Source organism: Hesperophylax consimilis, chromosome 30 (genome assembly GCF_061612785.1).
Source record: "Hesperophylax consimilis isolate HC1 chromosome 30, BYU_Hcon_1.0, whole genome shotgun sequence".
In the NCBI taxonomy this organism is placed as follows: Eukaryota; Metazoa; Arthropoda; class Insecta; order Trichoptera; family Limnephilidae; genus Hesperophylax; species Hesperophylax consimilis.
Genome location: NC_142865.1, coordinates 20,455,683 through 20,481,909, shown reverse-complemented (window position 1 = coordinate 20,481,909; position 26,227 = coordinate 20,455,683). Strand labels below are relative to the sequence as shown.

Below are 26,227 nucleotides of genomic sequence, written 5' to 3'. Positions count from 1 at the left end.
AGTTCTGTTTTTATTTCAGTTTTGTCAAGCAACTAGCCTACAATGATATAAAAACAGAACTTGAATAAGTCTTTCACAGAACCCGAAAATGAACGTTGAAATTTGATGAATTGTTCGAATTCTCCGAAACAACCCGTCCTTAGTAATAAATGTCTTGTAAATTGAAATATATTATTGTTATTTTTTTTTATAGGACGTGAAGACATTGAAAAAAATTAAATAATGTAAATTGAATTTTTTAACTTATTTTTTTTATTCCTAGCATGATATACATATAATAAAAAAACTTACTTTTTAAAATGCAGTTATACAAATCAAAGTTGATAGTAAAAAAAAAAAAATTGATTATTTGTAATTATCCTGTAACACCATTCAAAGTGGATAACAATGTTCATTCCACAATAGCACTCAATTCTCCAAATTGAACCATTTTCAAGAGCAGGTAGTAAGACAGTGAGTATTGTGACATCGTGAATTGGACGTGCAACATTCACAGTCCATAAGGTTTAATAATTGAGAAGGGCGCTAACCGGCAACGTCCCGCTCGCACGGCACTCCGGAGCCGACCTGGTTGGAGGCGAGGCACAGGTAGGTGCGGAAGCCCAGCACTGCGGGATCCAGCCGCAGGACTGACTGAAGGCCGCGCTGCCTCACCTGCTCCGTCGGTCCCAGCGAGTCATTCTCGTTCTTGAGGCGCCATGAGAAAGACACCTGCAAATATATAAGGAACACCCACTACTTATTGCTCTTGTAAATTAAAAATTAACATAATTCAATCTGTGGGTTAGTGCCAAAGATGCCGCCTATGTGCGAATATGTTTATTGATTGAGATAAGATGGATTTTATTGTTATATCCCATGGTCCTCGAAATTTAGGGACTTGCTATTCCCATTACTGAATGTGTCGACCTTTTGTACACTAATAAATCGACAAATAATCGTCTTGGAATTTTTATATTTAATCACAATACTCATCTTATTTCTAAAAACTTTTGTTGGTGCATTCACTTAGATTATATTTTAAATACATTTCTGGAACGCCTTCTCTTGGGTTTCTGGGTTGGGTTATAAAAAAGCACTAATTAAGTTAATTACTTACCTCTTTTGGGTTAGCATTGGCGGTGCAAACTAACTCCTGATAGCCTTCAGTCTCCCGTTGTGTTATCCCGCATTCTGGTTTATCTAAACATTAAAAGGAACAGTTCTTAGAAATGCAATATGGTAAATGAGCTATTTAAAGTAAATATGTCTACTGCGAAAAGAAGACCGAACATTACGAGATGTTAGGTGACGTATTTTATAGCGTGCCATCAATGGTTCCTCTACTGCAGCTGGGATAGTCTTAGTTCTCCGTTGAACTACACCACGATTGACTCGCATTCTGGGCCATCACACCTTCTCTGAATTCAGTTACACGTGCACACTTGATGTTTATAATTGTTTGCGTCACCAGAAGTCTGTAGGTAAGGCATGCGTAGCAGATATAGTACATTTATCCCTACTAGTGGGGGATATTCCGTGATGGTTTATGTCAGGTAATTATTTAAGCTTATATATTATTGATATTATATCCGCTATATACGTCATGGAAGGAAATACCTGCACTGCGCGTTTCACCGCTAGAGTGAAGACACAATGTGCAGATATATTCTCATCGAAGTTAGAAAAAATCCTAGAATGCCGACGCGCGTGCAGAGTTAAACAAAGGATGATGACTTTACCAGCCGCCAGCAATAGATTGTACATAATAAAAGACACCACCCCTCTCCTGGAATATTATAATCGAAAATTAACTAACTAACTAACCATCATGCCTTTTCACCATAGGGGTAAGCATATACATATTAGGATTCGCCAAAATCAGTCTTGGCACACACTCCTTGCTTCAGTCACATTCATACATCTTCTCATACATACCCTTCTGTTATTCTGACTCTTGACATTTCCTGACTCAAGTTTTGGTTCACTTGATCTTGTCATGTCTTCCTCAGGCGTCCCCGACTTTTTCAATCATTCAAATTAAGTGTAATATATTTTCCCATACTCTTTTCTTGGTTCATTCTCTCTATGGGCCAAAACCAACTAAGCGTCCCTTTAGTAATATGACTAATTACGCTAACATCAGCCTTGTTTGCCTTTCTTTGCAGATCTCCCCTTCTTTCTCACGGCCATACATGGTTTTCAGTCTAATTTCATCCGGACTTGGTCTATTTGAACAGTTGTGACTCACACATGACGTTGAGATAGGTGGTGGTATAGGTGGAGCCGTGCTTGTTGGTGGCCTGGCACTGCAGGTCCCCGCTGTCCGCCCTTTGCACGGGGCGGTCTAGCACCAGCGTGGCGCCCTTACCCAGCATCAGTCCCTCCTTCTCCTTGCCCTCTCCCTCCTTACTCTCCTTGCTAGCCTTACGCCAAGTGTACCAAGGCTCCGGCTTGCCTCTAGAATGTTACAAAAAACTCTACTTTAGTTTTTGTGGCAAGGAAATACGAGAGCACAAACAAAAGCTCAAGCATAAGGGAATGCCATAAATTTCTCGTTCTTAATACTATTTGTACAGGTAAAATAGTATGCACAAAATAAATGACAAAATTCACACATTATTATTGGCAGCAGAAATGAAAATCTGCAGAGTCTGCCCAAAACAAAGTGATGGAACACCCCTCTGGTGCTTAACATGTTTCTTTACTAAGAACCTTACTTATCTCATCAAATATTTACTGATTCTATTGAACTGGGTGTGGTCTCATTCAATTCAAAACGAATGAAAATGTAGAAAAAACCCCTAGAATGGTTGTTCCACCTCTTTGGGCGGACTCCCCAGATCTTCATTTATACTGCCAAGATAAATGTTTGACCAAAGTTTCATGAACGCACGAATTTTATAATTTATCAAACCCTGTTTTACCTGTACTATGTACCCTAAGAATTCTAAGCTTGTTTCTAATATTTGTCTAATCTGTACCTGGTACAGAGCAGTAAGTAGTAGAATAAGTGTTGAATAGAAAATACTGTTTCTTACTTGGCAAAGCAGAGAACTTTCTCAGGGATGTTGTTTTCTATGACTGACACCACCTTGCTCGATACTGTGATGTTCTCCGGAGGATCTGAAATATTAGTAATGACATTAATAAAATAATATGCATTGCGTCCTGAGAAAGGGACCGTTGGTTTCGAAACATGTCCAGATATTAAAAATAGTTTTTATAACAAAGTATTTTATTGTTATTTACATAAAAATAAAAATGGGTCCACAAAGTAATTTTGCAGTTTTTGATTAAGAAAATTTAAATTTTACTGATTCAGATAAAAGCTATAGATGATATTATAGGGGGGTGCAATTCTGCAAAACAATTCTTCATATTGTGTCGTAGATGACGTAGACAATAATAAAGGAAATCTTAGAACTGCATCATAAAGACCATTTTGAAGGTATTTACATATAAGGACGTTGACAACTGAAAGCTTTAAACAGTTCGACGCGACGTTCCAAGTATGCAAAGTACCTGTACTGTCTTTGGCTCTGAATTTTTATCTGTAAAGTTTTACAAAAAACTCCCACCTCAAATAAATTAATAACTACATTGTCCAGCAAATCTTGGCTCAAGTAATTATACTAAGAAAAGTACTACAAAACTAGTATATTTTTAAATACAGTTGACCTGCGGTAATCCCTGTTTAATGTAAGATGTGCTTTTTTAACGATGGTTTAATAAAACCTATGCTATCTCATATCGTATATTATGTAGTAATGTAATTTGTCGGATTACAAGATACTCTTTTAAAAAAAGTTACGGACTGCAAGGGGCGGTGGCAGTAATCTATAGTCTGACAAATTCCATCATCCGACAACGCCTTGCAAAAAGTTTGTTAGATAACCGCGAGTCAACTGCATCGTCAATGGTCACAGAAGGTTCTGAAAATACCCCAACCTTGAATTTGAACTACACATGGAAGTAGCTGAAAAGCTTCTATTCAAATCCTTGTTCGCCTCCTATAAATGGCCACAGAATCTTCTAGTGAAGAGGACGAAGAAAGTATTCTATATCTATTTTAATATTTATATCTCGCAAGAAATTATTTGCTTTAAGTGTCAAAAATATATATCGATAATAATATAAATTAATAAATGTTTACATTCAACGCCGAATACTGTGGAACTGGTAACCCCAGGTCCAGCCGAGTTATCAGATGAGCGGCAAGTATAGTTGGCATTGTCTCTCACGCGGTCCAGCACTCCTCCCGGCCACTGCTCCAGCTGCCACATCTAAAAAACAATGTATTTTTAAATCATTAATCAAGCCCTGCATTGTTACAAGTGATTTCATTTCATGTTCCTAATAGAGTCACGCTAACTAAAAATATCTCTCATTATTATGTTAAATTATTTTTATTTGCGACATTACTTGACAATAATGATACTTTGGTTAAATTTGAAACCGGTTTTAAATCTGTAAAACCTGTTTTAAAACTTTAAATTCTACTTTCAGGTGATACAAGTGTATAAAATGTCTACCGTCCTTGACTACATAAATTTATTTTTCGTTACTTTTCCATTGAAATCAACCGTTAATAAAAGACTACACCTAACAAATTTAACCCACGATTATTATCATAACCCTTCAAGGTTAAAGCCTTATTTTTAACCCGGCACTTTCCAGCAGGCTGTTCCCTGAGATTGGCTGATCCTGAGAGAGTCTCTTTTAGAGTTAATAATATGTCTCTGTACGGTGCAAGCAGGACGGATTGACTTGCTTAATCAATCGACAGCGCATAAACTTGATAAGCAGAATATTCGACTGGCAGTTGGACGAGCCGGGTTCGAGATTATCAGCAAGTAACCGACCATCTCCTTTTACAACACAGGTTATGCTAAGTGAGAATGTCTGCACTTTAAGAAGTCTAGAGGATAAAGTTATATTGTTAAATTAAAAGAAGTTCATATAATTATAAGTCACCAGTTGAGAATGCAATGATTGGAAATCGTTGGTCCTCGTGTCAGGCGCCACGGGAGAGTCCACCCGCCTGTAGGCCCCGCCCGATGGCAGCGGTCGCCCGTCTTTCAACCACTGCACGGAGCAAGGTGGCCAGCATTCCACGCGACAGGAGAGACTGATGCTCTGAAAATAAGGGTACAATTTAATTTAACCAATGTATTCATTTAAAAATAAACAGGTAATTACTAAATATGAACATAGCGGAATACAACCATTACTGAGCTGGCTGTAGTTGTTTGGTACGTATAACTTATAGCATTCCAGAAGGTATGGGCTATCTATTAAATTATTAAGAATTTTGTACGCCGTTACTGCAAGGGCCCCACTCCTCCTCGAGTGGAGAACACGGTTAAAACAAATGTCAAGAGGCTATTTATTATCCATAGATCTGTCTGGATCTGTCACTGTCAACTAGTGATGGGCAGAATCGAAACATTTACATGATCGAAAACAATGATGTCCAAAGGTGGAAAGGTTCGAGTCTAAAAAAATTAGGTGGCCGACTCATGCTTCCCGCAAGTCGCTACGCACGGCGACAATAACACGATCATAAAATGGTTCGACTTAATGAAAATGATATTAATCGGATGCTGTGCTATGGTATTCTACTCTTGTTTGAAGATTTAAAATAATCGGCGAGATTACGTATTTGGTTCATTGGCTCAGCCCTGTGTGTCCATCCCAAGCCCATATTGAAAGAAATTTATTTATTTTTTTTATATGTACCATCATTTTTAAATGTTTTGTTGTTTGAAAACATCTTTCGATGCAAGTCGGCACGGGTTGCAGTTGTCCAAAGTAAACGAAATTTATTTATAAGTGTTTTGTCATTATTAAAACAAAATTAGAGGGTATGCGTTCAAAAATTTTATCTGTTAACTCCCATCTACTGCGCTAAACATTATCATATTAGTTAGCACAATTTTGTTAGAAATTCTAAAAGCGGAGCAAAGTATACCTAAAAAAATTTAATGGAGCTAAAAAAAAACGAATTTCACAACATTAAATAATTCGTCATTAAATAATAAGTCGGGCGTCCCCGATTTCTGCGACCATTAACATTTGCGTCATATAGTCTCCTCACACTCCTTTCTTCGTTCATTCGATCTACATGCCCAAACCATATACGCGTTCCTTTATTACGCTTACATCAGCCTTGCATTCTTTTTATTTGACGTAGATACTGGTTCTGTTTATGCACCTCTGGCTGTCAGGTAAGCAGGTTGCTAGTCGAGCCATCTGTTATGGTAATTTATTTGTTTTCGGCCTTAACAATGTTTGCGCTCGAAACACAACATTCTCCGTATATTAATTTGCGTTAAGATATTCCCAGTCTTACTTATAAAGATTTAGAAATCCATGATAGTCGCGACATTGAATGAAAATGTATGTTTGATAAATTGCATTCCGTTTTCCAATTTAAATACTCCAAAACATAATTTGTTGAAATTGTCTCCTCAGGAGAGAATGCGGAAAAGATTATGGAAACAACATTCATAATGCGAAATTGAAATTGATTAAAATCCCCGATGGAACTCACACATTGACATAATTACAAAAATACTCATCAGTGACATTCACTTCCTTAGAAACGTTGTGACGAATCAAATTTCGTCACAAATAAATTTGAAGGTTAAACTAAGTATGTCCCGCAGTGTGCGCCCAAAGACAAAGAAAGTGTTGACAGACGGGGGTTGTAAAGAAAGAAGTGAGAAGTGCGGGGTAGGGCGACAGGTCCTACGAGCTCAAGAAAGAAAGACAGTCAAGATCGAGGCGGGAGAGAGAGGAGACCGAGACAGGAGTGGTGGTGAAGTACGCGCTCCCCGCCCAGCGGTGTGATGCTGGGCGGTGGATGAAGAAGTTACAGTCAAGTCAGAGAAAGTGATTTTCAAGTGTTATCCTCCGCCCGGCGACGTAATGTTGGGCAGGAGACGAAGAAAGTGCGGTGATCAGACGCGGCCGGGAGGGCCTGAGCTGCAGAACTGCAAAAGCTGCCACCTAGGACTTCGGCCTTACTAAGGCCATCGAACAAAATGAACTCAGTGACAACAGTGTAGCTACAGTGAACAATGACAATGCGAATAGTGAAGAAGTAATCCGAACCATATGACAACTAGTTAAGTAGATCTAAGTATAATTTAGATTAAGTATTAACACTTGACAAACCCTATTAAAATCGGGACTTATAATTATTAGATGTTCTTAATTAAATTCACCTCCCTAGTCCCCACCCAAGCGACACGAATTGGCGAGAAGGCAGAACATACGAATTGGTAAGTATAAGAACAGCAATATATTTAAGTATGATTCTGAGCTAGATGCCGGAGGAGATGTTAACGTGATTTTGTCACAATGGCGCCCAACGTGGGGCGGTTTTAGATATTTTATTATATCTATCACTAATGTTATTGACATTCTTAAAACCCATCCCTGAAAACAAGGTAAATCTTTGCATGTTCTTATTATATTTAATCTTCTGCACTGTTTCTCGCCCTTGTCTTGTTTTGTCTCGAGTCTACCGTTGTTTGGGTGTTTCGTTTTTGTATAGCGTAAACAAATGTTCTGTGATGAAGTCTCATGTCAAGTGCTATTTTTTGTCGGGGGGCAGTTAAATCATTATAAAACAAACTAGGCGGTTTGACACATTCGGGACTGTGGTACCTGAAGATCGTTAATCCTCCCATCACCGATAGATATTTTCAGGAATGTTATATTTTTTATAAAACAAGTAAGTCGGGAGATGTCAAGTGGCTAATTTTTTTGTGTTAAAATGTATTAATGATAGTGATTTTAGGGTACCCATTGGAGTTTATTTTTTGTTGCGTTTTAGGCAGGGGTGTTTGACCCCGAGTAAGGATCATATATTATTTGTCCCGTTGACAAAGGTCATCAAATTAAAGATTGTGGTGAGCTGAGTCAGCAAATATAGATTTGCTGTGTATGAACGGCATAAGAATAACAATGTATTTTCTATATGTCATTCGGAGAAATTCATTTTCATACCACAATTTCGATCAATTTTATGTGTTCGGTAAAAATCCGATAATTAAAAATTGATGGCGGAAGGCGACCGATAGAGAGGGGAGAGATAGGGTTAAGGCGCATTCACTTAACGCGATTTGAGGAAAACAAATATCTTCGTTCGGCGAAACCGTACATTATCTTGTATCTAAAGTCTCGCAATGTTTCGGATAGTAGTCTGCGCAGATGAGAAAATAAAAAGGCGCGCGCGAATGTGATGACAAACTGCGTTAGTTACGAATTGGAGCACTTACCACCGACACGATTTGTGAGGTACAAATACTCACGTTTGATGAACTTAGTATGAGAGTACCTAAATGTCTCCATATCTAAAAAGTAATCTGCGTGCGTGATAAAAGACCGGTGTTGGAAGAGGTGCGTCCACGAGCGAAAATGCGAAAACGAAAGCGAGCACTGAACGTTCCATGATTTGAGTGGAACAAATACGCGCGTTCGTTGAAATTAGTATGTGTGTACCTAATCGTCTCCATATCTGAAAAGAATTCTGCGCGCGTGATAAAAGACCGTAAATTATGTAAAAGTGCGAAAAATTTAAATAAAATGGGATGATGCATTGAAGCATTGGCCAGCAGGGATGATAAAATGTGACATGTTGAGGTTGCATCTTAAAAGCGGTTGAATGAGAGACAGAGTATCCGGTTTTGGTGGTTTCTCCGTGTAATAGAAACTATCTGGCGCTCAAATTTCCATTGTGTATCACGTCGGGAGATACACTACAACTCTGTTACCATATATTGTTTAGTTTTTTATCATTCATTTCATTTCAGATGTACTATGTATGTACACCAGATTTCTTGTTTTTGTTATCGAAGATGTAGGCGTTAATAGATTAAGGTAAATGAGGAGTGAATAAAGATTAGTAACGGCCTCTTTTGCAAAGTACAACTAAGGTTTAGGTTTAAGTGATCAACGTGTATTGATAAGGAGTTATGCGTATGTAAGTATGGAATTCTATTATACTTCAGACATGCCAGCAGAACTGAGGGGAGATTAAACTGAAGTGGTAGGTATGAATTCCCAACTCCTTCCCTATCCTGATTCTTTGAAAATTTTATGTTGTCATTAATAATATTGTCATTAATAATGTTGTCATTTCATGTTGTCATTTAAAATCTTGTCATTAGTTTTTGGTCACATGCTTGGGAAGAAATTTGTAAACAAAAATTGAAAGGTTTATATCCTCAAGTGTCTGGAGAGGATTAGATCGCTTGGTTAAAATAAAAAGTGTTTATGTTAGTCGAGGTGTTAGTATTCATCGTTGATTTTAATGTGTTTTATTGTCACTTTTATTGTTTTCATGTTATTGTATATTGATAGGCTAAATGTTTTGACTTGAGTTTTGTTGTGGGTTTGAAAGAGCGTGTAGCGAAAAGGATTGTCGTTGAAAATGAGATTATGATGAAAAAGAGAAAAAAATGATGAGGATAAGTAATGATAAGAAATGTTAAATTTAGAGTATTGAATTGTTTATAATTTAAGATTTACCATGTTTAGAGTTAAGAAGGTTGTCATATGGGAAAAGGGAAATAGAAAATTATGTTTGTAGGAAACCATAATTTTCTTTTGTAACGAAGGGGGTGTTGTGACGAATCAAATTTCGTCACAAATAAATTTGAAGGTTAAACTAAGTATGTCCCGCAGTGTGCGCCCAAAGACAAAGAAAGTGTTGACAGACGGGGGTTGTAAAGAAAGAAGTGAGAAGTGCGGGGTAGGGCGACAGGTCCTACGAGCTCAAGAAAGAAAGACAGTCAAGATCGAGGCGGGAGAGAGAGGAGACCGAGACAGGAGTGGTGGTGAAGTACGCGCTCCCCGCCCAGCGGTGTGATGCTGGGCGGCGGATGAAGAAGTTACAGTCAAGTCAGAGAAAGTGATTTTCAAGTGTTATCCTCCGCCCGGCGACGTAATGTTGGGCGGGAGACGAAGAAAGTGCGGTGATCAGACGCGGCCGGGAGGGCCTGAGCTGCAGAACTGCAAAAGCTGCCACCTAGGACTTCGGCCTTACTAAGGCCATCGAACAAAATGAACTCAGTGACAACAGTGTAGCTACAGTGAACAATGACAATGCGAATAGTGAAGAAGTAATCCGAACCATATGACAACTAGTTAAGTTATAGATGTAAGTAGATCTAAGTATAATTTAGATTAAGTATTAACACTTGACAAACCCTATTAAAATCGAGACTTATAATTATTAGATGTTCTTAATTAAATTCACCTCCCTAGTCCCCACCCAAGCGACACGAATTGGCGAGAAGGCAGAACATACGAATTGGTAAGTATAAGAACAGCAATATATTTAAGTATGATTCTGAGCTAGATGCCGGAGGAGATGTTAACGTGATTTTGTCACAACATCCGTTCCATAAACGACATTAAACAGTATGCTCTATGTGAATCACTAATAGCACTGAGGACACGCTTACACAGAGCGGCTCTACGTAGCCCAAAAAGGAGATCTAAAAGCCCATCTGCCCTGATGTAACGTTGTCCGAAACGTTGTCTAAAGAAGGAGTTAGAGCAACACGGCATAACACCCCGAAAACAAATAACAAAAATACTTTTGGCCGTGAAAATTTTAAATCATATTTGAGATCTAAAAGGTTTGAAAGTTCCGGTTAGAACTCTGACAGACGAAATATTTAAAAACTATCAAGTTTTCGATGTGTAAAAAATCTACTTAAAAAATGTTTTATCTAACTTTAAAAAAAACACCTAAATACTCCAGTGCCCAATACAAATTTTCAACCAGGACAATAAGCTAAAATATATACGTTATTCCCAGTTTGGTATCGTTTGGACAAATAAATATGAAATTTTATTTTACTAAATTACCTCAACCAAATAAACTAAAAAAATAACAGAAATGTATCTATTTCAAACTAAAGTAAAAACATGGTAGTGATAAACATACATATTTGCGATATTGTCAAAGGAATCAGATGAAATGTCGCAGAAAGCACCATTGTGCCCATTGATTTATTGACTGATCAGGAAATTGTGTGAATGAATGACAACTGCAAGTTATTTCTAAAGTAAAGTAGGTACTTATTTGACTTACATCAGAGTTGAATAAGGCCCCAGTGTAAGGAGGGAAGTTGTTGATGAAAGCAGGCGGAGCTGAAATCATAACGATAAAAATACAAGGGATATAAAATATCTGTGCAACAATAACGGTAGTTACCGCCGTGATCATTAAAACGAATATAGCGATATAAGACTCATTTATTAATACAGTTAGTACAGGTCAAAATGGGATGCTGAGGTCATTCAGCCAGCCGACAGCATTGGGAGGTGTGACTCTCTGGTTCTCATAATTTTATTAAATTCTTCAGTAAGGAGTAGACTAGAGAGTGGGTCGGTAATTTGGAGTCCGCAGCAGGTACAGGAGCCAACATCTCTTGTTGGAGAGAGTTTAGAAGACATACCTACTCCCGTATGGTTACAACCTGTGGCTCTCTCCCACTGACTTTCTCTTGGATTTGCTCGAAATGAATCATCTACGGGTCAGAAAGGATGTGCACATGGCTACACATTTCTTCAGACTGATTCGTGGATGGTTTGAAATCTTCATTCATTCTTTGTGTCCGATTGTTATCTACGTCACCGACAGCATATTATACTGTTTTATCTGCAGGACTAACTTGTCAATAATGGTTATGCCGGTGGATCTGATGAACAGAATCAATTTGTATATCAACATATTTCACATCAGTGAGGCTGCTTTTAAACGGGAAGCCTAGTTGCTGCTGGTATAATACGTTTAAAAGCTTCTTAGTGTGTTTTATATTGCTTTTAATAATAATATTTGTGTAATTATTTTGCTTTATAATATGTCATTTAAAAACACCTTAAAATTGACATTCTTTAATGTTTTTAAAATGATAAAAATTGAATTGAAAGTTGAATTTGCTTCCAGTAAAACTGGTGGAGGGAATATTTTTCAACAACGTGTTCTGTAATTCGTACATTGTCATATCCACATTCATAAATTCAGATTCATAAAAGCCCCATTTGTGCACTGCACTAGGCTGTGACTGCACCAGATGCGGTTTAGTGACGCCCATGTCTTCTGATGGAGAAAGGACTCGGGCAGTTTAGTAGTTGGTGTATGGACCTGCACCAACCCTCTTCCACTCTACGATCGTTGTGATCCAAACATTGTGAAGGTGTGGTTTTAAAATTGACTTAGGATAGTATTTTACCTAGCACTTGAATTAGCGCAGTAGCAGCTTCGCCAACGCCTGCTTCGTTAACCGCCATGCACGAGAAGTTAGCGGCAGTCTCCAACGACACCGGCTCTATTGTCCACAGTGCAGTCACTACATCTGCCACCAATCTGGCGCCGCGGAACCAACGGTACCTAGAAGGAAACACACTCAGTTATTATTATATATTTATTTATTTGAGCGATAGCGTATTTAGAAAAAAAATGCCTCGAGCGATGGAGGTTTCCGGGCAATCTGTTTTGAATTCGCCCGCGCTCATTCAAAAAATTCAAAAAATTATACCTCCGAATATTGATACGGAAACATATAGACTGCTTACTGTAGTTTAAATATAGCCAACGAATCCACTTATATTTCATTGTTTATCCCAAATTTGTAGGTTTTATAAAAAAAAAAACATTTGAAATACTTATAATTGGGAAGCCATGGCTTAAAGCGATGATTCCTCAATATGCGTAGCCACCGTTTAACTGGTTATTGAACTACAAATATTCTTTGTCTTTCCCATTCTTTTATGCAAATAAATGATATGCATTACTTTTTACTCTTACAACAAGCTAAAGAACTAGTTGTCTTCATTGGTTTAGTACTTATAAATACAAATGTCACTTTTTGTTCTTATGCTATTTATAATGTTGTTGTAAAAAAAAATCAGGCAAGTTGTAACTTATAAGATGTATCTCCCTACTTAGTGGGATGGTTTTTGTCAAGACACGGTCAAGTAGTGGCTTTTTAGTTTAGGTAGATTAATCTTGTAAAATAAGATAAAGATAGATTCAACTCCTGTGATTTGAAGTAATTTATTATTTCTAACATCAACCAATGTAGATAAGTTTGAGGTTTGGTGTCAGAACTCGCTGCATGCATCAAATACCTAGATATTCCTCATAAAGTCCCTATCGCTTCAAATAAAATTTTCTTTGTGTTTTTGTAATAATATTTGAATGTACCTGGTGGCAGCGGGTCTTCCATAGTCTTCCACAGAGCAAGTCAGAATCAGGGTTTGCCCCTTCACTATCCTCGTCGGGGAGTATGTCAGAGAAGCTGGGCCGGGTTCATCTGAAATTCAAAGGTGCTCCTTTTTATGAAAGCTTCAAAAAACATCCGAAAAAGTATCCAGACTAACTGCCTGGAAGAGGTTTGCAGCAGGTTATAAGGCCTGAATACCTACTGGAGAATAATGGATAGACATCGAAAACGATTGACAGCATTTATGGAGAAGGGAGATGATTTAAGTTTTCACAGCCAAATGTACTATTGTGATTTATTTTTAGGGTTTTATGCCGTGTTATGCTATTTCCTTCTTTAGCCAACGGTTCGCAGAGCGTTACGGTCTCCATACTGTACATCAACAGGAGAGATAATATGTAATTGAAGATTGTGGTGAATGAACGAACGAGAACGATGAATGAACGAGTGTGCTTATGTAAGTAGATGCGACACCCAATTGACATTCATAAAGACGACAATGCCGAAAACTATTTTAAATTAATAACTATACTGGAGTACTAGCACTTAGATGTATTGCATACTCATACATAAGCACACACTTAACCTTAATCTTCAATTATATATCTGTTCTGATGATGGACCCCATATGACACTGTACTAAACGATGGTTAAAGAAGGAGATAACGCAAAACGGCATAATATCTCAAAAAATAAATAAAAATAATTAATAGAGGGGGCCAAATCCACTGTGGAGATCAATGTAAGTCGTGGCAGTCGGGCAAGACAAAACTTAGTTTGAAAAACACTTATACACTGCATCGCTTATCTGATGACAACACGGAATTTATTTAATTTAAAAATCAATAGCCGTGATTTTCTATGACATGTAGAATTTACTGGGTTGGTGACAGCCAACTGACCATCGTCGCCTAGATATAAGCAAATTACTAAGATCACTGACACAGCTGTAGAGCATTAATCTACGGTTATCATTTTTCTACATCCTGCCGGTTGTCCATGTCAGCACAACACACTCGGCGAAATAATGTATTTTCAATTTAGTACGGAGTTAAGCTCCTTCACCCCTCCAGGGTTGCCGGGGAGTGAGCACCATAATGACAACGATGAAGTGTTACTAACAGTAGACCAGTAGTTCCGTCGGCTCCGACAGCGGCCCCCAGCCTGCGGAGTTGCCCCCCTGGCAGGTGTAGTTGCCATGGAAGCCGCGACCAGCTTGCTGAAGCAGTAGTCTGGAGGGGTCAATGTCCTCACACATGTCTTCCACGTCTGAAACATGAAGGATTTATTTAATAATAACAATATTATGAAGCTTGATGAAAAATGTTTACATTGTACCATTTTGAAAATTTGGGAAAAAATGATCTGATCGAGTTTTCTAAAGAAACTTGAACTATAACTCATTGACCTGTTTTGGATGATTTAAAATCATACTGTTTTGGATATGATTGTGATGTTGGATAAACTGTTATTTATTTATTTACACTGGGTTCTTACTTACAGATGTTCTCGCTTCCGTGAGAACAATCCAGTTATGAAAACTCAGTTAATATACAAATAAGTACATAAAATTACCAAACCGTACTCAGTCAAAGGATACATAAAATTTACAAAAAATGACAAAATAATAATAAAACTGACTCAATAATTGTCAAATAATACAAAGAGAGATATAAATAACACAAAATATTATAATTAGCTTAACAATTGTAACATGTTTTTGAGCAACAGCAGGACATTTTTTCTTAACCTGTATAAATTATTATCAATGAAAATATGAACTTCAGCACGCTCTGTCTTATTCTCTATCAAAGATTTGTAGTTACAAACATTAACATCACGCCTATTGCAGAAACGTGAGTTTGTGATCACCTTACCACATACTACAAAAACTTTGATCATGTTGTGAATTTGAATACAAAAACTCTCCAACAACATGCAATCCGATTAACTTCACTAACTTACCAGTCATGGCGCTATGAACTTTGTCCTTGGAGACATCAATGGTGGGCGCTAAGAACATAGTTCCAAAAACTCACCAGTGATGACACTATGGACCAAACTCTTCTTAATAATTTCCCAATAACGAATCCATGAACTAATTCACCGATGATGATGCTTTAAACTGAGTTCCATTAACGTGTCTCGATCATGAAGGATCTTGGAATCTTGTTCGATAGTTGGCTGACATTTCATGCTCATTTTGAGATGACATGTTTAGTTGCATTTCACTGAGAATTCTGGGCTTTGTTCTACGCACTGCAAGGATTTTAGAGATACCCCGGCTCTTAGTAAAGAGTAGACTTGAAAGTGGAGGGAGTATGGTTACTACCCGTGGCTCTATCCTACCGACTTTCTTCTGGGTATGCTCGGAATGAAATATCTGCAGGTCAGGAGGGATGTGCGCATTGCTACACATTTCTTCAGAAATGATTCGGATGGTTTGAAAACTCGGTCATCATGGAGAGCATTAATTTCTGTGTTCTCGATAGTTATCTTTGTCACCGACAACATAAACTACTTTGACTGACTTGCCAATGGTCATGCCGGTGGGGAGAGCAATCTTGCTGTTGAACAGAATCAATTCGGATTGTGACATTTTTAGCATCAATGAATGTGCCTTTAAAAGGCAAGCTCAATTATTACTAGTATAGTTGATATACACACTGTTTGTATGTATTTATTTAATAATTTTTATGAACACATGTATTTTAAAAACGCAACTATAATGTACAATTTTGTAATTTTTTTAAAAACGAGTAAACTAAATTGAATTGAATTAAACTCACCAGTGATAACACTATCGGGCCTGTCTTTGGTCTGGTTGCAGTCTGGCAATTGCCGCAGTAACTCCCCGTCCAGCAGCCACTTGGCTCTGGTTAGGGTAGGGGGGTTGCCCTGGGTGACTTCGCAGTGCAGGGTGACATTTTGCTTTTCTCCTTCCACCACTGGTCCAGTGGGCTCCATCCAAACTCTCACTTCTGGCTTATCTGGAAATAAACGAACAAGAGTTGTGATAAATTCATTATTAAAAGAAAGATGCGCTGACTCTTCCCGTATATAAATGCAATGGTAATGCACAGTAAGAAAATACGCCAAACGCATGCCTAAAATTTGAACATGGTTGACATTCGTCACATGAGATTTGTTCGTTCTTATACTTAGAAGCTCAACTGCGAAATTAATTTCAGATTTTTATGTTTTCTTTCTCCAAAAATAAATTCTTCTTAAGACCTAGATCTGCTGATTACTTTTCATGAAATGACACCACGCATAGCATTTCCAAATATGACAGAGCCCAGAGGATTTCACACAAAAAAAAATAATAAAAAATCACTGACACCCGCTGATAGACAACTTAACAATAACGGGAAATATGAAACCCAGTTACCTGGAGAAGAGGTTACGCTGGTCCTGAAGGAAATTAAAAATTATTATTATGATTAGCTCAGTGGTTAGAGCAAAGACATAGCAAGGTTGAGGTCCAGGGTTAAATGTGACTGAATCTTTTTCAGATTTTTCTGTTTCACATTTATCGTTGGAGAGTTGTTAATATTATCTTCAATGATTAAATTAAAAATTCCTTCCAAAAAGCGAGGAAAGCATTTATATTTCTTCTTAGTTATGTCTGGCAATGCAGAGCACCTTTGAGAAATGCTTCTTTTACATTCTGTGTCCCTCCTTTGGAAGTTGACTGTCATCCGGGTAATCCTCACCCTGCGAGCTGCAGCCCGGATAGCTTTCAAAGCTATGAAGTGCGTTATCTTCCCCTGCCACATCTTTAATCAATCTTCCGCTGGATTTTTAATTGGGAAGTAGGTAATATTGTATTTGTTGTTCCCCGTATTAAAGTTGTACTCATTTTAGCTAGTTAAGTTTCATTATTTTTGATCATTCAATAAATAACTTCTAATTTGAAACCCAACTTGTCCTATACCTGTGGCATTTTGAGAATGCACCAATTGATAGGTAGGTACCTACTATGTTCATATTCATATACAGGGTGTATGGCATGTACCGAAGAATTTTAACCAGCGGGTCTTGAGCATATTTGGAATTTAGTTCAGTTCAGTGTGGATAAATTGGAGTATATTGAAATATAATTTTTACATTTTCATCTAAGAAAATGATTTTGTATATAATTTAAGTGTACTTTTCATTACTAACCTCACCAGGTTTAACCTATTCTGAGGTAGGTTAAAGGAATGCAAAATAAAAATATTTCATTGGAATGTTATTGACAGATTAGGTAGTGTTAAATTTAGATAAATATGAGAGGAGGAGAAATTAATAAAGTGGGTAGTTTGTAAATGAGTACGTTTAAGCCACGTGGTTAAAAAGACGACGATTAGATAGCTATAAAGAAATAAAAAATTTATAAAGATGGTACTACATATTAGCAATACATAAAGAATTAAAAGTGTAGATGTCATTTTGTTGTTCAATGATTTTTTTTTTCAATTAATAAAAAAATATGTTTCTATCACATGTCGCGACTGATCACACTGCCACACGTCGTGACGAATCATGTGTTACGTGCTATGTCCCATTTGTACAGTGTTGCTGGAACGAATCCAGGAATCGCTGGTTAAAATTCTTTGGGTATGTATTGATACACTCTTCATATTCATCCTCACATCTAACTTCATAAGGAAAACATCACTTACAGTGGATATCCACGTGAATGCTGGTGGGACTGATGCTGGTTCCCACAGAGTTGGAGAGTTTGCAGGAAAAGGAACCGCGGTCCTTGGAGGAACTGTTCCTGATGAGCAGAGCTTGCTGCTCCGTGGTGCCACCCTCGTACTTCCAGGGCTCCACGGCCAAGTTCACGTCACGGCCGTTCTGGATCCTGGAAGCAAAAGGTTACTCACATCAATCGTAGTTAGAATTATCTATTAATAATAGTCATTTCGTTAAAATTATAATCGGTTGTTCACTTTGGCGGCCATTGTTGTTGATGTGCAAGTTTTAATGTTAGTTTTTTTTCTTCTTTTATTTAACCCAAAATATAAACCTATGATCCTAAAATTGGATCAGAGGTTCTTACTTTTGGTTTAATTAAAAAAATAAATTATACTAGTCTAAAAAAGTATTATTACCCATTTTTTTAGCGAAAAAGCTACTAAAATGGATTTTTTTCAATTTCTGGATACTAAAATACTTCTCATTAATATCTAACTGATACCGTTATTATGTGTGTCTCCATTTTCTGTACATTAACAGAAAGACACATACAATTCACAGTTCCTAACTCACTCTTTTAATTAATATAACATATAAAACTGTTGTAAATTGGCACCCACGATTGGACGGTGAACTTATCATGATGTATAGAAACTGATAGCTGATAGAGCTTGTATAAATCATGATAAGTTCATATAAGTATCTGTATATGTTAACTGGTTATTACTAACCAGGTGACACTAGTGAGGGAAGCGGGATTCGCTTCGTACTCGCAGAAGAGTAGCACATTCTCCGTCTCGTTCACTGTGATGTTGTCTGGCCGCACCGACACCAGCGGGGGATCTGTAATAAGATAGGTGATACAGTCATACCATGTATCGGTAAGTCACTCATAAGGAAGAAGAACTAGGAAGAATTGCGTACAGAAAACTAAAATGATTTTCTTACTGGTGAACTACGGTTGTTGGACAATGGACATGTTATAAAATTGCGAAGTCCTACCTGTTTATGGCCATTCGACAAATATGATAAAATGTGGTTGAAATAATATATACTTAAAAAGGTACCTACACAATTATTGCAAAAAAATGAAAAACTATTGTACAAATGGAAAAAATATTGTCGAAAGACCAAAAAAAATGACCAAAATAATACACAATAAAGTCCAATTGGTGGTAAAAGTAATTAACTCACTCACTTGAATCGGGGCATGACAAGAACAGAAGACTATATATGAAGATATATAAATAACAGAAGAGTATGTGTGAATATGAACCGAGACAGAGTTTATCCTTGCAGAGAAACGGCATGACGGTTAGATAGTTAGTTAACTGTCAACTCACATAAAATCTCCAGCAGCTTGGTAGCGTGAAGCGGCCGCTCCGACTCCTGGCGGCTGACGAGGTTCTCCGCCTCGCAGCGAAAGGCTTGTCCGTTCTCGAAGCGGCTCGCCCAGAACGACAGCGAGGACTGCGTATCGAACGTCCCGTCAGCCTGGAAATAATAAACGTGAGTGACTCAAGTTACAATCTACAGTTAGAGTCATAGTCAAACCCTGTATGTTCTGTAGCGATGAGCTCTTCAAATAATAACCGAAATTATATGATAAAATCCCCCCAGGATTAATGTCTTACATCGGTCCAATAATAACTTAATTGTTGATTGGCTCGGGTGGAGGGGACTCTAAAATCTGTTGAATAATGTCACTTAAAATTATATATAGTTACCAATTAACTACGCACTTATGCAGTAGATCATTTAGAATTTCATGAGAATTTGCTTCCTCAGAATAAGCAATCTGCCCAGTGAAGCTAAAAACTAACATTATATGACAAGATATACACATTTATTGTAATTAAAATAAAACACATTTTGCAAGATAATGAAAATTGTCGCGTTGGATTGAATAATTAGAAAGATAGTAAATATTCGATAACGCTGGCCTGGCCATGATGTACGATTTTTATAAAATAAAATATTTTGATTCACCTTAATTACTATCAAAGGCAACTATCAGCATTTGGGAAATTTTAACATTCTAATTTTTAATTAAGTAAAATGGAAATTTGCTTTCGTTGAATGAGATGACAGCCATTTACAATCATTTCTGTAAATGATATTTTCATATGTTGTCACAACATTGTTGTGTTGGTATTCCTAATATTACATGAGGGGCTATAAAATACGTTATTACCATTTAATTCGTGCATATTAGGTAGATATTATTTTTGGCGGAACTCTAGAAATAAAATAAGGGAATTTAAGCAAGGTTTTTTTTAATTTGCGCATTGTTTTGTTCCAATAATATTATATTGCAGTTGCATATCGTCATGTTTGGTGTTTACCGAAATGCTCAACAGAATGCATTCTAGAGTAAATTTTGATAAAAAAATCGTAGAATAAAAATAATTTGCAATGATAAGTTGTTTGGTAAAATGGTTCTGGAAATAATAATTTAATAAGCTGTGCCCGTCTCTCTAGGAAATCGAGAGCAGGAGCAGTAACGAAGTATGTGACAAAATAACAACAAAACATTATAATGATTTGTTTTGGGGGTATTATGCCGTGTTGCGCTACTTCCTTATTTAGCCAACGTTTCGGACAGCATTGCAGTGTCCATCATCAGGGCAGATGTGTAATTACACACTCTAAAGAAAAACACTGTGTTTTTATTTACCATGGCAGCATATCTTGGTTGATGATCCAAACTCGGTGTCTAATTTATATTAAGAATAAATTAATTACGATGTAAATGTTGAGAATTCTACGGTAAAAGGAAAGTCTACACTTATTTGACAGCCTTCGTGTTTCCTCCCTCCTTCCCCCAGAAAGACTCCCATACAGCATTTCTAAAGATGAAGCCATGAAAGCCATGAAGGAAATAATTTTCTGTGTCTCCTGGGTAGATCCAGAAGAAAAATATGTTTTCCATCCTTCGAGAGTACATAATTTAAAAAAGAATGTATGTAGGTACTCACCGTTTGTATCACTTTCGTTTTCATATGCTGGGAAAGACATGGAATAAAGACATTTAATTATTAAAATCATTTTGAAAATTGAATATCGCTTGGGTATATTTAATGTCGGTTGTAACGTTGTAACCAATCAATCAACTCAACTAACAAAGTACAATTCGTTTGAGCATCGTGTTTACCTTTCCTACGTTTGTCGTTTTACATATTCATAATTGTTTCATTGGAGATTAGGTTTTTTTGTCTATTAATATGTAGACATCTTCTCAACTTGAAATATATTTTATTTACCCCTTCCCTTAAGTATATACTATGTTCCTCAACTTTATGTAAGTAAGTAATATTTTAGATTATAAAAATATTTTTATATTTATTTTCATCATTGAAATATTGTATTTATTACAGGATCTCATTGTTTGCTTTGTTATTTACATATAATATATAAATAAACTCTATTTTCTATTATTTGGTGTTTTACACGCTCATAAGAGATCTTTCTTTCGTACGCAATTCTAATTTTGAGTTCTGTCATTTAAAAGTCAAAATTGAATCACTCGCTATATTACATCGACTTTTGACAAAACCTAACCCAAGTATTTATTTGATTCACTCACTAAATTATTGCATCTACACTTGACAAAACCTAACCCAAGTATTTATTTGATTCACTCGCTATATTACATCGACACTTGACAAAACCAAACCCAAGTATTTATTTGATTCACTTGCTATATTACATCGACACTTGACAAAACCTAACCCAAGTATTGATTTGATTCACTCACTAAATTATTGCATCTACACTTGACAAAACCTAACCCAAGTTTTTGTTTTGATTCACTCGCTATATTACATCGACACTTGACAAAACCTAAACCAAGTATGTATTTCATTCACTCTCTATATTACATCGACACTTGACAAACCCCTACCCAAGTATGTATTTCATTCACTCTCTATATTACATCGACACTTGACAAAACCTAACCCAAGTATTTATTTTATTCACTCGCTATATTACATCGACACTTGACAAAACCTAACCCAAGTATTTATTTGATTCACTCGCTATATTACATCGACACTTGACAAAACCTAACCCAAGTATTTATTTGATTCACTCGCTATATTACATCGACACTTGACAAAACCTAACCCAAGTATTTATTTGAATCACTCGATCATAACGACATGTACAGGACAGAACAAGTAAGAAGGTACTCGCCAAGTATTATGTTGACAATCCTATCTACGAATCGTTACACCTAAGCGTCCTACTTTCTTCTAAAACTTTAGGTAAACACCGGAGAATGAATACAAGAAAGAATAATTTAACTTTTATTTTATACTAACTGTACCCCGCAATGCGTTACGTTAACGCTGTGGCTCAGTCTGTCTATGCAGATAGAAAAACAATAGCGCGTGTTGCTTTTACATCCATCAGCTGTTTCACAAAAAAAAACATGTTTGTCCAACAGGCGTGATTTTTAAAGCATGTTTTTACCTGTCACAGGTGACATCTATATAATATAAGTATATAAAAAAACACGCGTATTCAAATGCAACGTTGTTGTGTCAAAATTTCAAAGCAATCGGTGAAGAAATTTCGGAGATTTAAGTTAGTTTTCCGAAACTGGGCGATATAATAATGTCAACGTCTCTGATATCTACATATTACTGTTTGATAATTGAATGCAGAATTTATGACTAGATTGAGGTATTTGTGGAACATCGGCTCCTGTTTGCACTGAGGAATACATTAGAATAGGGAATTAAGCACAAATATTATGTCAAAGGCTTCGAGAGACTTCCCCGTTAGTATGTTTGTAGTAGAAAGACAGGAGTAATAATACCAACTGCCAGTTTCAGCCCATCTCCATGCCAAATAGCGTACGCAGCTGCTAGAAGAGTTAACATTAACAGATGATTGTTATGACTTTGTGGTGAGGTTATGACTAATGTGGAGTCTTCAGATGTTATAGCTTTATATTGTGGTGGAATTTTTCAATATCGTCGACAATTCTTTTTGAAGGTTAAAATAGATTTTCATCTACATCTACTGCATTTCAAAATTATGAGAAGAAAACGCTTTTTCTAAATTTCTCAGTGGAGAAAAGTTTTTATATTTTTATTTTTATTAATTAAGAATTAACAGAAGAACTACATATTAGTTATTATGACAGTCATACATTGTACCCAAATAATAAAAAAATTGGGAAAATTTTTATAAATTTGATTTTTTCAAAAGTGAACGAAACAAAAGAAAAAAGAATATATTGGTATTAATGCAAAGTAAATGAAATCAATGGTGAATAATGACCTGTTAAGCAGTGACCTCACTCAAATATGCACTGATAATCACTAGAGCTTATGTGGTCAAACATTTTGGACATTTGCAAAAGGTAGCCAATTTGAAAAAAAAATTAGGAATTATTTTGCGTTATGGTTTTAAGTGGAGCGACTGGCTATTGTCCCACTCTCTTTAAACGTGGTGGGTGTAAGACACTCTCCTGCGGAGAAAGCAAGCTCAATGTCTTGGCTCATTGTCCTGTCACACTAGGCCAATGGTTCTGGAGCTGGGACAATACAGTATTGTAGGTACTGTGTGATCCCTGCATAACGGATTTTTTAAACGACTCGGAGACACCCTCTCACCAACTTTTGTTGTTGGATATCATGTTTAAATTCCTAAAAAGCCGTTTCTCCTTCTAGTTATTATTAATATGGTAGAAATGAACGAACCACCAATCATCAACCACCAATCTGACGGCCGGCATAGTCCAGTGGTAACGCATTGGACTCCCATTCCGAAGGTCGCGGGTTCGAACCCGGCGTGCGCAAATAAATTTTATTTGATTAATTTGTGTTATTTCACAATTAATTAATTAAAATAATATATAGTATATTTGCGGCACGTTCCAGAGTGGAAGATACTACCAGTATCGCCCTGGTGTAAGACCACCATTCAGAATTGAAACGTTGCTCCAAATGGCTTTAGCCGTGTTTAGTGACTAGATCTGAATAGCCAGGTACTTCCCCACCTTCCTCTTTCCCTTCCCCACTTACCTTCAGCCTCACAACATCCCCCAATTGGGGATGCCATAGTCTCACTGGCTCCAGACGGGAGCAGTTGGGACTCTTGTGAGGTATTCACTATAAAAAAAAAAATAAAAAAAAATTGATCTCTGATCAGAAACTAACTAATTTGCGTTTGGGAAAGATCGATCCATAGATAGCGCGGTTCCATGTCCCATTGTACGGAGTCTCCTGTCTCATCAGCAGCAAAAACACTTGATTTATTATTTTGCCATCGACCAATTACAAAATAGTTACTTTGTTGGAAACGTAGAATGACATATAACCCACTAGGTGAGACCGACGCAGAGAAAACAATCATTATACTTTGAAATGAGACTAGACTACTACTTGGTAATGTATTATTTACCTCGGTAAGTTTTTTTTTTCTTGACCCAGAGGTTAAGAGTTGAGAACCCTCGGTGAGAAAATATGATTTTTTCAATTTTTTTAGGTAATTTTACAAAAATATTTTTTAAATGAAACAAAATAATTTAGTGGTTCCATTTTAGAAGAAAAATATTAATTGTTTTTTAGTACGGATTGAAGATCTAAATAAAATGAATGATTTAAAAAAAATCAATTGGTGTGATATAAGGCATAATATAAATATCCAATAAGAGCTAAAGAGAGTTTTTAAAGTTTTTTTATTAAAACTAAAGAGCTCCCCTTTAATCGGTCACAAAGGGTGCTGTTTTTATCAAAACTAAAGAGCTCTCCTTTAATCGGTCACAAAAGGTGCTGTTTTTATCAAAACTAAAGAGCTCCCCATTAATCGGTCACAAAAGGTGCTGTTTTTATCAAAACTAAAGAGCTCCCCTTTAATCGGTCACAATAGTTACTGTTTTTATCAAAACTAAAGAGCTCCCCATTAATCGGTCACAAAAGGTGCTGTTTTTATCAAAACTAAAGAGCTCCCCTTTAATCGGTCACAATAGTTACTGTTTTTATCAAAACTAAAGAGCTCCCCATTAATCGGTCACAAAAGGTGCTGTTTTTATCAAAACTAAAGAGCTCCCCTTTAATCGGTCACAATAGTTACTGTTTTTATCAAAACTAAAGAGCTCCCCATTAATCGGTCACAAAAGGTGCTGTTTTTATCAAAACTAAAGAGCTCCCCTTTAATCGGTCACAAAAGGTGCTGTTTTTAATTATTTGAATTTCACTTTTGTTTTGGGTAAAGAATTAAATCGTTTTAAGCTGCAAGGCTTCTTTTTCATCCGTCGATAGTTCATTGAATATCTTGAATCCTAAAATAGAGATAATTTTGGAAAGAAAATCATTTCCAGCTGCCTCTTGGTAACAAGATGAGTTGTACAATAAGGAAAGAATACAAAAGCGTTTTTCCGGTTCAAATTTTAAATTATCGGCAAAAGACGTTAGAAATCGAAAACACAATTTTCATGAAATTTTAAAAAATGCTGTCAAAATTTTCATTTCTATTTATTACCTACTAGCTGCACCCCGCCACAGTCTGTCTGTACATATACATAAATAATAGCGCGTGTTGCTTTTACGTCTAACAGATGGCGCTGTTTAAGCATGTTTTTACCTGTCACAGGTAACATCTATATAATATAGGTATACATACAGGTATACACAAGCAGCTGCTTTATTAGGAGAGTGATTGAAATATTGGTGTTTATATTGTCATAAAATTGTAACCTTGTTTATATGTTTCAATAAAAAAAAATAAAAAAATTATAAAAACACGCGTATTCGAATGCAACGTTTTGTCAAAATTTCAAAGCAATTTTTGAGTAGGCATTTACCGGTAGTAGTTGACCTCATCTAGCAAATACTACACCAATGGTTTGTTCCGTTAAAATTATTCCACCCGGGAATAATGTCATAGTTATCAGACAAATTAGCATTGGTTAGATTGCGTTATAATAAATCAACGGGATTTAGAATTAATTGTCATAGTTTTTGGGTTAGTTTGTAATGATAGTGTAATTGCGCTGCGTTCGGCTGCTCGGCTGCTCGTATCGACTGCTATTCATATTATACCATGTACATAGTTAGTAACAGTACTTCCAGCTGCAGGCAAATTACAAACAAATCCGGTACGTAGTAATGATATTATCATTACCAGACAAATAATCACATTTGAATTAAATTTAATTGATTCCGTTTTTGGTTAGAATGATTTTGCCACGCAAAAGGTTTTAAGGGTCAGTACTAAAAAGTGGCGCTGAACGTTACTTTGTCATTTTTCACTAATCATCTTTGGGAATGCTGGAAGCATTCTGAGAGGCCATA

At 36.6% G+C, this 26,227-nt stretch overlaps 1 protein-coding gene across 1 annotated transcript in view; it reads right to left on the bottom strand.

Annotated features, from left to right (window-relative positions):
- LOC149409741 (hemicentin-1-like) overlaps window positions 1-26,227 on the bottom strand; it is a 491,855-nt gene that overhangs the window by 11,533 nt on the left and 454,095 nt on the right. Inside the window, exons 8-21 of the mRNA XM_089649480.1 lie at window positions 19,262-19,412; window positions 18,650-18,761; window positions 17,900-18,084; window positions 16,022-16,222; window positions 14,355-14,501; window positions 13,214-13,322; window positions 12,240-12,397; window positions 11,096-11,154; window positions 4,957-5,118; window positions 4,136-4,265; window positions 3,021-3,105; window positions 2,231-2,439; window positions 1,100-1,182; window positions 531-711 (exon numbers count right to left, since the gene is read on the bottom strand). Of these exons, the coding sequence (XP_089505606.1) occupies window positions 531-711; window positions 1,100-1,182; window positions 2,231-2,439; window positions 3,021-3,105; window positions 4,136-4,265; window positions 4,957-5,118; window positions 11,096-11,154; window positions 12,240-12,397; window positions 13,214-13,322; window positions 14,355-14,501; window positions 16,022-16,222; window positions 17,900-18,084; window positions 18,650-18,761; window positions 19,262-19,412 (1,972 nt within the window). The remainder of the gene's footprint in view (window positions 1-530; window positions 712-1,099; window positions 1,183-2,230; window positions 2,440-3,020; window positions 3,106-4,135; window positions 4,266-4,956; window positions 5,119-11,095; window positions 11,155-12,239; window positions 12,398-13,213; window positions 13,323-14,354; window positions 14,502-16,021; window positions 16,223-17,899; window positions 18,085-18,649; window positions 18,762-19,261; window positions 19,413-26,227) is intronic.